The 13,131-nt window shown below is 33.1% G+C and overlaps 1 protein-coding gene across 1 annotated transcript; it reads left to right on the top strand.

The window, feature by feature from the left end:
• The first annotated feature begins 8,965 nt into the window (after positions 1-8,965).
• LOC142618658 (protein NSP-INTERACTING KINASE 2) lies at positions 8,966-12,866 on the top strand. The gene is made up of 4 exons (XM_075791627.1): positions 8,966-9,585; positions 10,350-10,610; positions 10,721-11,593; positions 12,104-12,866. Exons 1-4 carry the CDS (start codon positions 9,156-9,158, stop codon positions 12,583-12,585), a joined length of 2,046 nt encoding a protein of 681 aa, XP_075647742.1. The 5' UTR covers positions 8,966-9,155; the 3' UTR covers positions 12,586-12,866.
• Positions 12,867-13,131: the final 265 nt, after the last annotated feature.

Here is a 13,131-nt window from a genome sequence, read left to right as displayed (position 1 = left end):
CCTTCTTTTTTGAATCATGATTATGCTTTGCTATAGCATTGTGTAACATTCATTTTCGCATGTCCTGCACACAGTGGAGCATGTCTAACGCAATTTGATACAATTCATTTGTGTGCAATTTATTGATGCCCAGAAAACAAACATGGAAAAAAGTTGTTCAGTCTTTTGATCATGTGGGCTCAAGCTAATTTTGTACACAGTTGGCTACTGTCATCATTTACAACTTTATGCTTCACAAGTTCCTTTTCCATATTCTTTTCTTTGATAATTTGCTAGCCACGTAGCTACTTTACATGCCTTTTATATCTTCGAAAAGAGATGCTTTCCTTATACCCCTAAGAAAAAGGAGATGCTCTCAATTCGATGTTGACTCAGAGCATCTTAAAATGAGCCATAACACTTAAGCTAATTCCTACGCATGGAAAGGCTTTAAAGTGACAAAGAAAGCATCCACTAGACCGAGTTTCTGATTCCAGAAATGCATGACAAAATGTTATAGTATCCAAGTTTACTCAAATCTAACTTATTGCATTTTGCATAAGACACATTTTTTTCTTTGACAAAAGCAATTTTTAGCCTTCAAAGATACATTGTGTTTGAGAGATGAAAGGGCAGATGGCAGGGACACTTCTTGACACTAATATTGCTCTCTAAAGTATAAATTTTGTTTCTCTTTTTCTCTTTCTTTCTTGCCATCTCTATCCATAGTGGCAAGTTGAAATAACAAATTACTTGCTAGAAATTGAATTTCAATTATGAAATGATAAACTATGCTCTTCTTTTGAGTCTTTATTAAGAGGGTTAGAGGTATCAAGACCCAAGACCGGACCCAACCCTCTTGTAGCTATGACCTACTTGTATTACAAGTAAAAACGACCCTAAGGTTAGTGATAGTATTTTCATATATACCCGCCAATGAGCTTGTAAAGTATTGTAAAGAATAAGTGAAGGGGGGGGGGGGGGTCGCTAAGCAGGAGAGCTTTTCAAGGATGTACAATGTAGAGAAAAAAGGGGAGGGAAAGATACACATTATTAGGGCACTTGTCTATTTCTTACTTGCTTTTAACATCACGAGATGCACATAATTAGAACATTTGTCTTTTTCTTATGGTGTCATCTACTCATTTTGGAGGAATTTCCTCCAACTTGGGTTAGAGCTAAACTTTATCCTTATTGCAATTTCACTTAATAATATAATCTATTTTGTGAGGGATTATATATATTTAGGAAACTTTAAACTGTTAGGGAAAATAAAACTTATCATCAATGATTATTTAGCATACTCATAACATTGTTTTTTTTTTTTTTTTGATGAAATTGTTTAGGGTTTTAATTAGGTTGAATTTCTATTAGCTCAATAATTTTGGAGCCTTTCTTAGAGATAGGAAGCAGTGCACAACTCATTTATGTTTTTTCTTTGAAAGAAATATCATCCAACCGATTTTTGGGCCTTTTTAATAATGGGTACTATGGGATTAGAGCCAACCCTCTAGAAAGAAGATGGATAGATCAAACTTGATGATGCCGAAGAAATCACCAGTAAGCTGCGAGTACTCCTCCGATTGAAGCAACACTTGCGAAGAGAAAATAGATGATCGACAGAGAGCACCGGTGTGGTGCCGACCAAAAACCCTCCGACGATCAAGTTAGAGTCTTTTTTAGACAACCCTAGAGTGCCAGAGTTGAGATAATTGTGCGTACCTTTGGGTCATGAGGGTTTTGGGGTATATATAGTGGTATGGGGCCGAAATAAACGCCTTGGTGAAGAAGTACTTTCCTTTTAAAAGAGTAATTCGTAGATCTTTGCCTATTGTATTGAGCCCTTTCCTTATAGGAATCTTCTTGACTAAGGTCGAACGTGTAGCGCAAGAACTTTCCTTATATTCACATAAGCAGAAGTCAAGATAGGCTAAAAATGAAGGTTGGACTATCCCTTCAGCTTTTACCCGCCAAGGTCGTCAGCCCACGTGTACTTCCTACACTGTCGTCAGCCTATGTATGTCTCCACAAAGAACGTCAGCCTATGTATGTCTCCGCAAAGAACGTTAGCCAAGGACCTTTACAACCAAGGTCGTCAGCCTTGACTCGTCAGCTTAACGTCGCTACGTAAGGGGCATGGCCTCAAATGTCATAAAGGAGGCATCCTAATGAGGCTGGCTGACGGGTTGTATATTCCCGTCAGCCTTCTTAAAAACGTCACTATCAAAACTCTACTCCTCAATGAACAAGTTTGTTCCATCCAAAGCTAAACAAGGTCACAAAAGAAGGCAAAGAAAAGAAAGAAACTAGCATCCTCTTATTGAATTTATGGGGCTAATTAGCTTCTTTATTGATTTTTATTTGGGGAAAATATTCAAGCAAACTATTATATTATACAAATTAGAAGTAATGGAATAAATAATTGTGCCAAAAAAAAAAAATCTTTATGGAAGAAGATAACGACCTCGGTGAGAAAAAATCTTAAAAGATGCCTCTTTATACTTTTTAGTAGATGTGGCCATGCTTAAAAATATGTGATATATAAAGAATATGTTAAAAAAAATCAGCTAGGTCATTTTATGAGAAAGAGATGCCCTGTCACCTGACAAAGAAATCGGAAAGAAACAAAAAGCTTCAAAAGGATTGAAGCAGGAGAAACAAAAATCTTATATATATATATATATATATATATATATATATATATATATATATATATATATATATATATATATATTATGCACCTAAAAGTTAGATTAATTTAAATAATAAGAAACAAATCCAACCATAGGCTTGGCTAGAAAAAGTTAATCCACAGCCCCAACACCGCAGCACTACTGAGAAGGATCTAGAAATTAATAAAAATAAGAGCAACATATTCTAGTTATATGAAAATTTCTTAATTGTAAACTATTGTGATGGGTGTATACTAAAAATTGTGTAAATAATAATTTACGTGAAGTAAATATATCATGCTTCAAAAACAACCATATCACTAAGCAAATTTTTTCTTCAAAAAGTGAATCTCCTTCAACCCTATACATGACTATTCATAAAAAACAAAATCATTTGTATGTATTATTTAAATAAGTCATGTAATTCATTAAGTTAATCATATTACTAGAACTCTAGAAGCAATTTTATCAATCACAACACATTGGATTAGAGGAAGGAAGTTTGGCTTGAAAGAAAAATTTTATGTCTGTATATATATTCATTCATTGTTCAGTTAATGGCTATTCTTAAGGCATTTATTAATAGATTATTTTTTTAAAAAATTCATACCACTTTTATAAGGGATATAAAAAGCTATAAAAAAATTATGAAAAATGTTAAAAAATGTTCTAAATGCATTAGTTTAAAATCTATTTTAAGAAACTATATATGGCAAAATAAAAAATAAAAAAAAATTAATTATTTTGATAATTTTTATATTTCTTCTAAAAATAGTATCAAAACATTTTAAAATTTATTTATTAACAATTACTTTTTACTCAAAAATTATTTTTTTAATAATATTTTTTAAAAAAATATTTATTAAACCAATAATCCATCCATTAACTTTTCATATTCATAAAAAAGAACAGATGCTGCAATAATTTTTGATCTGAGTGAAAACACCTGGAATATAAAAATGCCACACAACATGGCAACAAAACTTCTTTATTGGTAAACGTAGTGTTTAGTTGCTTGGTTAATAAAAAAAGGAGGTAAATGTTAATCACGGGATTTCCCATGCATTTGTTGGATTACAACCTGGAAGATTGTGCAACCCTAGAAATTCCACTCCTAAAAAGGCTTTCATGGAATCTATTTTTTTGGTGAGAACTGAGGAGAAACACAGACAGAGAAGACTACAAAGCTACAAAGAGTATACATATGAAAGATGTATAGTAACCTATTTGACTAGAGTAAAAGTCCTCTTACAAATTTTTTTAGAATTTTGTTACCGTTTGAGCGGTGAAAATAAAGTAGCAGATTAACGTGGATTTATGATTTCATTATTTACAAGTTGCTATATAACAAAGTTGTAGTAGAAAAAAAAAACAAAAACAAAAAAACAAAAACAAAAACAAAAAATTTGTACCACTAAACTGACTCATTTGACTATGATATTCACTCAGTCCCATCAATTCCATATATTGAAGTTTTTATATGTTGTGTTTGGACATTGTGGTCCTGTTTATTTTCCCAATTGTTTTTGTTTGCTTTTCACAATACTTTAATGTTAGTTTGTTAGTAACAATCAAAGGACAATAGGACAAGTTACATGCTATCATTTTTTTGCCAGATTATAGACAAATTCAAAACCTGATCATTTTAATCACCAGCCATTTTTTGTTGTTGTTGAAACTACTGACTATAACCAATTGATTGTGATATTTCTGTTCTTGTCCCATATTTTTTGGTAAATGGAATTAATGATTCAATATATTGTCCCAATCTAAAATGGAAAAAAAAAAAAAAAAAACTTCGTAGTACTCACTTTTTGCAAACACCATACCTAATTAATCTTAACCATTATTATATATAATGAAATTTTAACAATGTCACAAAAACATTGATTTAAAAAATATTTTTTTAAATTTTTTATTGAAAAAAAAGCAACTAATTTTTTATATTGGTTATAAAGTTGCATTAATTTTTTTAAAATAGTCCATTAACAATATGTACTGTAAAATGACTCAAAGACGAGAAATTACTTATTGGTTGATTGCTTATTGCTAATGTAAGTGCACAATTTGTACTCGGACCCAAACGAGTGATGGACTCAGGCCCAAAGAGTCTTATACAATGAAATTTGTAGAGTATGGGTTTGAAATCTAGGTTAGGGATATTGGGGAATTGATAAACAGGCTAGAAGGCCGCAATCTACGCAAATAATAGATAAATATGACAAAAACTCTCCTCGGACGTAAGCCAAGGACAACTTGTATAGCCTTTCTTTCTCTAAGCAAAAAATTACAATGTTTAGTTTCTAGCCACTAGTCCCCCTACCTTCTTTCCTCTCTCATCTTCTTATAATCTTCTTCTTCTTCCCTGTTTCATCCACGTTTAATACAGATTTTCCTCCTAAATACTTGTCCCATCCACCACCTTTTTGAAGTCTTCAAATAATAGCTGAAAGGCTGAATATTACTGTTCAGAGGTCATTTCTCCATTAATGCGGCCGGAGAGGTAGATGCAGGGCCTTTAATGTGGTGGTAGCAGTTTTTCTCTCAAATATTTCTCACACGTTTCTCCTTCTAACGAGTGCTTGGATCACGCCTTTATCCAACAAGTCTTCTAGAATTCTGTCCCTAAACCTTTTAGCATGTCCCATGGCCTTCATTGGGCCCGTCCGAGGAGATACTCCTCCTCGGACAACTCCTCTGCCTCTTGTAGTACGGACTGGCCTGTGGGCCTTGAAGACTCTGATTGAACAAATTTATTCCAACAAACCAGGCCCAAGGCCTAAACGTGTATTTAAGTATTTTTACCCCCCACAACTAAATTATTGGAAAAATGTGTCAATAACTCGACTGAATAATTGTGAACAATATTTAGTTTTTTTTTTTTTATTGTTGTTGTTGTAGTAGTTGTTGTTGTTATAACAATGTAGATTAGAGTAAAAGGGGTTAATATAATAGCATATTACCTCCATTCTGTAGTCTAGCCATTGACTAACAAAAGTAGGCAAAGAAATTATTTGTCACTTAATTTAAAATTATATATATTTATATAAGAACCAAATTAGTCAATTAACTTATAATATGATATGAGTTTGATTATGAGACGAATGTAAGTTAACATATATCCTAAAAACATTAGTTATGAACTATTTTTAGAAAGTTTTTATGTGAAAAGAAAAAAAAAATAACTAACTTTTTTTTATAGTTTTTTACATTTCCCTTGAAAATGATATAAAAACTTTCTTAAATTAGTAAATAAAAAAATGTCCTAAGGATATCGACTAACAAGATCCTTTTAAAGAGACATTTTTTAAAATAATCCAAATCAAATTAAGGTTCGATTAAGAGGACGTTTGGATCCAGCTTTTTTGTTGCTGCGTCCACGTTTTGAGTTTTGCTTTTTTTTTTTTTTTCTCTGCTACGGGGAGACAAGCGCGAAGTGCGCGTACTGTGCGTGTACTATGCGCGCACTGTGCGTGCACTGTTCACGTACTTTTTTTAGCAATTTTTTTTATTAAAAATGGGTCCTGCAGTACTATTCATACATTTAAAAATTATTTTGCTACAGTGTTTTCAGTTTTCAGCAATAAGTTTTATCCAAACGGACCCTAAGTTTAATTATATTATTTAGGATTAAAGAGACATTTTTTAATGAGAAAAAAAAAGTAACTAATTTTTTACATTTTTAAGTATTCAAACTTTCTCAAAATGGTCAGTTAAAAATTCTTTGAGGTATATACCTGCTAACACAACTATTTTTAAAAAGAGTCATATTAATAAGTACTTTTAGAGTAATTTTTAATAAACCATATAAAAAAGATTTTAACACAATTTTTATAAAAAATATAAGGGTCTATTTGGTACCTATCCCAAATTCACATTTTTACATTTTAAATAACTTTACACAATTTTTTACATAGTTTTTCACTCACACAAATTTAAAAAACTACAAAAATTCTATTTCAAACTACTCTATCAAATGCCCCTTAAAAAGTTGTCAATAACTTTAATTACTCGATCATTTCCTCATAAACATATATATAAAAATAGTTTTTAAATCAATATCTCTAAAGCATTCCTTAATTACCTTCTTAAAATGACACCAAATAGGGTTAAACATTCTCATGTATTTATGGGATTTCAAAATGAAATTGTACAAACGAGTCAGGACTAAACTGGATGAGGACAACTGGGAAATGTGCTAAGTGACAGTACAGTGGACCAGTGGCTTAATGGACTCTGACACGCCACAACATTGTAGAAGCAAAACGTACACTCTGTTTTTTTCTTTTTGAGAAACCAAAACGTACACTCTACACTGTCCTAAATCGTTTACCACTGTCGCCAACATTACATATATATATATTTATTGCATATCAATTTCAAATTTCTTGAATCAGATGTGCACTAGCCCATGAGAGTCCCTGGACATCATTGCTTCTAAGCCATCACTTTTTCTATTTTTTTGACTTTATTTTATCTTCAGCCAATCATTTATGGAAGTGCAAATGACTTATTGTAGGATGTCCACGTGTGATTTTCACTTTTTAAATTCAAACATCTAGCCGTGTCAAAAAATCTGCGCCGAGGACCAATGACCGTCCGTTATTGGCCACGTGGCAAACTCAGTGGGGTCAGCATTCATGGGACCTACTAAAATAGAGAAATAAATTATTGGCTTGTAGAAAATTTATATTAATTTAATAAATATTTCAAAACTTTTTACGATTTTTTCAAAACTTTTATGATTTTTATTTGTTACTATAATCTCAACCGTTTATATATATCTAAATGATTTTTGAAATTAATTGATTGAGAAAATACATATATGTTGGATATTTTTTGTTTTTGAGAAGAAAATATGTTGGATTCTTTTTTTGGGAGAAGACAAATATGTTGGATATTGGTTGTGTTCAAGAGTTTTATTTATCTATTTATTTGTTGTTATTATGAACTATGAAGAAGGTATATACAACTCTCTCTTTTTCACTCTAAATTTTGTATATGATAGTAAAATTCTTTTTAAAGTAAGTTTAAGATTATATTTAATTTTATTTTCTTCTACTTTCAAATTACTTGTGAAAATGATTTCCTCCATTTATTATGAGCCGTACTAATTGCAAGTTGCAAGCGTCAATGATTTCAATTCAAAAAGAAACAAAGAATCAAATAAACATTAAAACATAATAAATCTTGCAGCACTACCGTATAGGTTTCAAAGGGCAAAAAAACTGGAGAAATAATTTACGTTTAGTTTTGTTTGCCATGACAATAAATTCTGCATGGCTTGCATTAATGAGTGTATCCATCCTACAACATTATATTCTTTGTTTACACTCATTGCTTTAAGAGTATTCATAATTTACCCTCGCATACTCTTGATGTGATGGTCACTTCATAAGTATAAGTGCTTGTGGGGTGAGGGGCAAGTACTGTGATTCAAGTCTCCAAGAGAGAGTTTTACATACATATACACTTAGATTATGTTAAAGTAAAATTCTATCTTGTATATATAAAAAAAAGTATTCATAATTTCACACGCCTAACTAAAAAAAAAAGAAAAGAAAAAGGAGTGTTCACACACTCCACATTTTAGGTACAAGTAATATAGGTTAGGGATACAAAATATTTTACTACAATATTTTTCACAATTATTAGTGTTATTGTGTAAATGTGCCATTAGAGAGAATAATTTTTAGGTATTTTTCGAGTACTGAGTACAAAAAATGACCAGGATTTCGTTATAAATGTAAGAGGAGAGAGCACAATTTTTCCATGATTCAAAAATATCTAAAAATTTATCCACTAGAGTAATATTATTTTTATGTGTCGTTTGTCACTAACATCATTTTTATAAACACCAATCATTACATATTGCATTAATAGTGAAACACTAATAATAATTTATTATCTTGATAATTGTAAAGAAATTCACTTAACTAAATTTAAAGTTAATAATTTATTATACTTGTTTAAAGTTTTTCAATCAAACTTAAAAAAATAAATCCAACTCTCTTTTATTTATTTATTTTTTGGAAAAGGAATTCAAACTCTGTTTACAGGGAGAATGTAATAACTAATAAGAGTACGTAAAGGTTAATCCCAAGACTTTATTCCACCCATCACCTGAACTATAAAATAGCAACACTATCATGTATGTGATCCTCTACTAATCCTTTCATGCTCCATCAAAAAAATTCTCTCTAAAAAAAAATTCCATAAATAAAGTCAGCTAATCAAACGGCCAATTATAAGGCTCCAAAGTCCAAACTATTCCATTCCCTGTGTACTTGAGTTTCCCTTCAACTACAATAGTCCACTTCTCATCTTCGTTGTCTCTTCCTCTCCACCATTCTCTCTTCCCAAGATAGAAACAAAGAGAGAGAGAAAAGAAGAAGAAGAAGTAAAAGTGTAAAAAACAAAGAAGAGCAAGAATCAGACACAGAGAGAGAGAGAGAGAGAGGGTTCAAAACTAGAGCTCTGAGGCTTTGAGCCAAAAAACAAAAAATGGGATTCACAGCATTTCTCTTCTGTCTTCTGGTTTTGGTCACATACACAACATGGGTCTGTGTCTGTGCAAACCCAGAGCTGAGAGCACTGATGGACATGAAAGCAGCTTTGGACCCACAGAACCAGTACCTTTCTTCATGGACCATCAATGGCAACCCATGTGATGGTTCTTTTGAAGGTGTGGCTTGCAATGAGAGAGGTCAAGTGGCCAACATTTCAATGCAGGGAAAAGGGCTATCAGGCAAGCTTTCTCCAGCCATTCAAGGGCTGAAGCACTTGTCAGGGCTGTACTTGCATTTTAACTCTCTGTATGGAGAGGTACCTAAAGAAATAGCAAACTTGACCGAGCTCAGTGATTTGTATCTGAATGTGAATAATCTCTCTGGGGAGATACCTCCTGAGATTGGAAACATGGCTGGTTTACAAGGTCGGTACTTTTAGTGAGTCTTTTTTATTTCTGTTCTGTTAAAAAAAAAATTGAACTTGATGGGTTTTAGAGGCTCAAGAATATTCAAATATTGGCCTTACTCCTTAGCATGTGAATGCGGGTTTGTGATTTGATGTTTTGATTTCTCTTTTAGAAGTTGGCACATACCATGCTTCACTACTTGCAGGTTTTGGTTGAAAATTTTCAACTTGATTTTTTGTATTATTTATTTATTCACTCTCACAAAGTGTCTCGGACATAGAATTTTCTTTTTTGGCCTTGTTACTGAAATGGGAAGTCTCAAGGGATCCGACTGAGTTTTGATGATACGCGAAGGAGAGCAAAAAGCTGTAGATCTTGCTCTTCAATTCTGGGAAATTTTTTAAATCGTTAGACAATTAAATAACTTCTAATACTCCTATGATATGTCTCATAAAACCATTTAGCTTTTTATTTTTTGGTTTGGTTTGCCACGCTAAAAGTCTAATACATAATGAAAAGATTCAAACTTTATTGACTCCCAGCAAAACATGGGAAAATAAGCAGTTTTGGTTTTATTTTGTTTGCACATATTTTTGGTTGCTTCCAAGGTTAGATACAACAGGAATAAATGAATGAAAAAGCTTGTATCTTGTTCAATGATTTCTTTGCTTATGCTGATTGCTTTTATGGATTTTCTCTAAAAAACTTAAACTTGCTTGCAATTTACGTATTCTGCAATGAAGTGGTAAATATTCAAACTTCACTTTTCTTTTGCTCTACAGTATTGCAACTTTGTTATAACCAGTTCACTGGAAGTGTACCTACACAGCTGGGTTCTTTGACGAAGCTTAGTGTTCTTGCATTGCAATCTAACCAACTGACTGGAGCAATCCCAGCAAGTTTAGGAAATTTGGGAATGTTAGTGAGGCTTGATTTGAGTTTCAATCACCTCTTTGGTTCAGTTCCCACAAAATTAGCTGATGCCCCTTTGCTTGAAGTCATAGACATTCGAAATAATACTCTCTCTGGCAGTGTACCTCCTGGTAAAATAGCTAATCCATTTTTACTCTATTCTTTTTGATCAAGCATTTTCGTTTTGACTTGTTGATCAAGTAAACCCAATTTGATTTTGTTTTCTCTGTGGTTAATGAAGCTTTGAAGAGATTGAGAGAAGGATTTCTGTTTGAAAACAACCTTGGTTTATGTGGGGTTGGTTTTTCATCATTGAAAACTTGTAATGCTTCAGATCATGTCAATCCAAGTCAGCCTGAACCCTATGGACCAGGATCAACCAATCTGCCAACCAGAGATATCCCTGAAACAGCAAATGTCCGGTTGCCTTGCAACCAAACTCAGTGCTCAAATCATTCAAAAACCTCACGGTCTTTTGTTGCTGTTGGTGTAATTGTGGTAACAATTGCATTCTCAGCCATAGGAATTCTGGCCTTCATCCAGTATCGCCGGAGGAAACAGAAGCTTGGCACTACATTTGATATTTCTGATAACCGTCTAAGTACTGACCAGTCTAAAGGGGTTTACAGGAAGAATGGCTCTCCTCTCATCAACCTTGAGTATTCTAGTGGATGGGACCCTTTAGCTGATGGCCGAAATTTCACTGGGTTTGTGCAAGAAGTCTTCCAGAGCTTTAGGTTCAACTTGGAAGAGGTGGAGACAGCTACGCAGTATTTCTCAGAGATGAATTTGTTGGGTAAGAGTAACTTTTCTGCAACTTATAAAGGTATTTTAAGAGATGGGTCGGTTGTTGCTATCAAAAGCATCAGCAAGTCTAGTTGCAAGTCAGAGGAGTCTGAGTTCTTGAAGGGATTAAATATTTTGACCTCATTGAGGCATGAGAATTTGGTCAGGTTGAGAGGATTTTGTTGTTCGAGGGGCCGTGGTGAGTGCTTTCTTGTGTATGATTTTGTTCCTAATGGGAATCTGCTGCGCTATCTTGATGTAAAGGATGGTGATGGTAATGTTCTTGAATGGTCAACTAGAGTTTCCATCGTGAAGGGTATTGCCAAAGGTCAGTTTGTTGTTTCACTTTATCCTCTTCATTTAGAATATGAAGGTTAAGGTTTTGGTCATTTATATTGATGAAAGGTCGTATTTTGTTGTGTACATCATTTGGGGCTGAAAAATATCATATAGTTTATATTCACCATATAGTATTCCATATATGATTGTGAAATCAATTTGGGGCAGGCATTTTGTCACCAAAATCTTGCACATACTACAGGACGAATTTATTTCATATTCTTTACAGAACAAATTGGGATTAGAAAGTCTGGTTTCAAACATAGAATACCTCTCTATTGAAGAATGTTTGTCTCTTATCTTGGGAACCCACTCTAGGAATGACTTGAGTTTCATTATATTCTTTTCTTCATAGATTATGTTCTTTTTTCACATAAGCATGTATTCTGAAAGATTCAATTTCATCAGAATTTAGGTTCAGTTTGAATAAAGTGGGTGAATTCTCAAAGATCATGCTTTTTAATTGTTTGTATTGAGCTTTGTTCTTTTTCCTATGCAGGTATAGCATATTTACACAGTTCCAAAGTGAACAAGCCTGCTCTTGTTCACCAAAACATTTCAGCTGAGAAGGTGCTCATTGACCAGCGATTCAACCCTTTGCTCTCAGATTCTGGCCTACACAAGCTTCTAACCAATGATGTTGTCTTCTCAGCACTCAAGGGTAGTGCTGCAATGGGTTATCTAGCTCCTGAATACACAAATACTGGTAGATTCACGGAGAAAAGTGATGTATATGCATTTGGGGTGCTCGTTTTCCAAGTCCTCTCTGGAAAGCAGAAAGTCACTAACTCAATACGACTTGGTGCAGAGTCTTGCAGAGTTCAAGATTTTATCGACCCAAACCTTCATGACCGGTTCTTTGAATATGAAGCAACTAAGCTTGCAAAAATTGCTTTGCTTTGCACACACGAGTCCTCAATGGAGAGGCCATCCATGGAAGCTGTTGTTCAAGAATTGGGTAACTGTAGTAGCTGCCTTTGATTTTCCTGACTTAATTAATTAATTCGACCATTGCTAGCAGAATTTTGAATTTTCAAATGGTAGGCTTAGAGATAACTCACTAACTGCTCACTGGTGATGAAACTAGGTCCTTGTAATGCTGTCCTTTGGTAAGGACTAAGCTTTGTTGTGAATGAGACTGAAACTTGATCTCTTCTGGCCTGGAATGAGCTTTTTATGGGGCACTTTGTTTGTAGTCACATGTATTTATATGGAATGCATTTTCAGGGTGAAATTCCCTTCATTAACAAAGCATTTGGACATCAGATGTGTGATTATTTATTTATTTATTTTTCATGTAAATATATCAAAATTTAAAACCTAAGTCTCAGACTGACTATGACAGATTGAAATCAGCCATCTCCAATGGAGTATTGCTCCAAAGAATAATTTTACCAAGTTTGGAAGTTATTTTTTTGTTGATATAAAGTATATGATAGTATTAACGGGAAAGAACATTAATCAAGACTAAAGAATGTAGTAATAATATTTTGGGTAATTTATATATTTTTGTCCTTTGAAATTTGT

The sequence above is a fragment of the Castanea sativa genome, chromosome 12, assembly GCF_040712315.1.
Source record: "Castanea sativa cultivar Marrone di Chiusa Pesio chromosome 12, ASM4071231v1".
NCBI classification, from domain to species: Eukaryota; Viridiplantae; Streptophyta; class Magnoliopsida; order Fagales; family Fagaceae; genus Castanea; species Castanea sativa.
Note: the sequence above shows the minus strand (reverse complement) of the source record. Positions and strands in the feature narration are given on the sequence as shown.

Coding starts and splice junctions, on each gene's coding strand:
- LOC142618658 (XM_075791627.1), top strand. CDS start 9,156: ATGGGATTCACAGCATTTCTCTTCTGTCTTCTGGTTTTGGTCACATAC. Junction 9,586..10,349: donor AAACATGGCTGGTTTACAAG/GTCGGTACTTTT, acceptor TTTGCTCTACAG/TATTGCAACTTTGTTATAAC. Junction 10,611..10,720: donor CTCTGGCAGTGTACCTCCTG/GTAAAATAGCTA, acceptor TGGTTAATGAAG/CTTTGAAGAGATTGAGAGAA.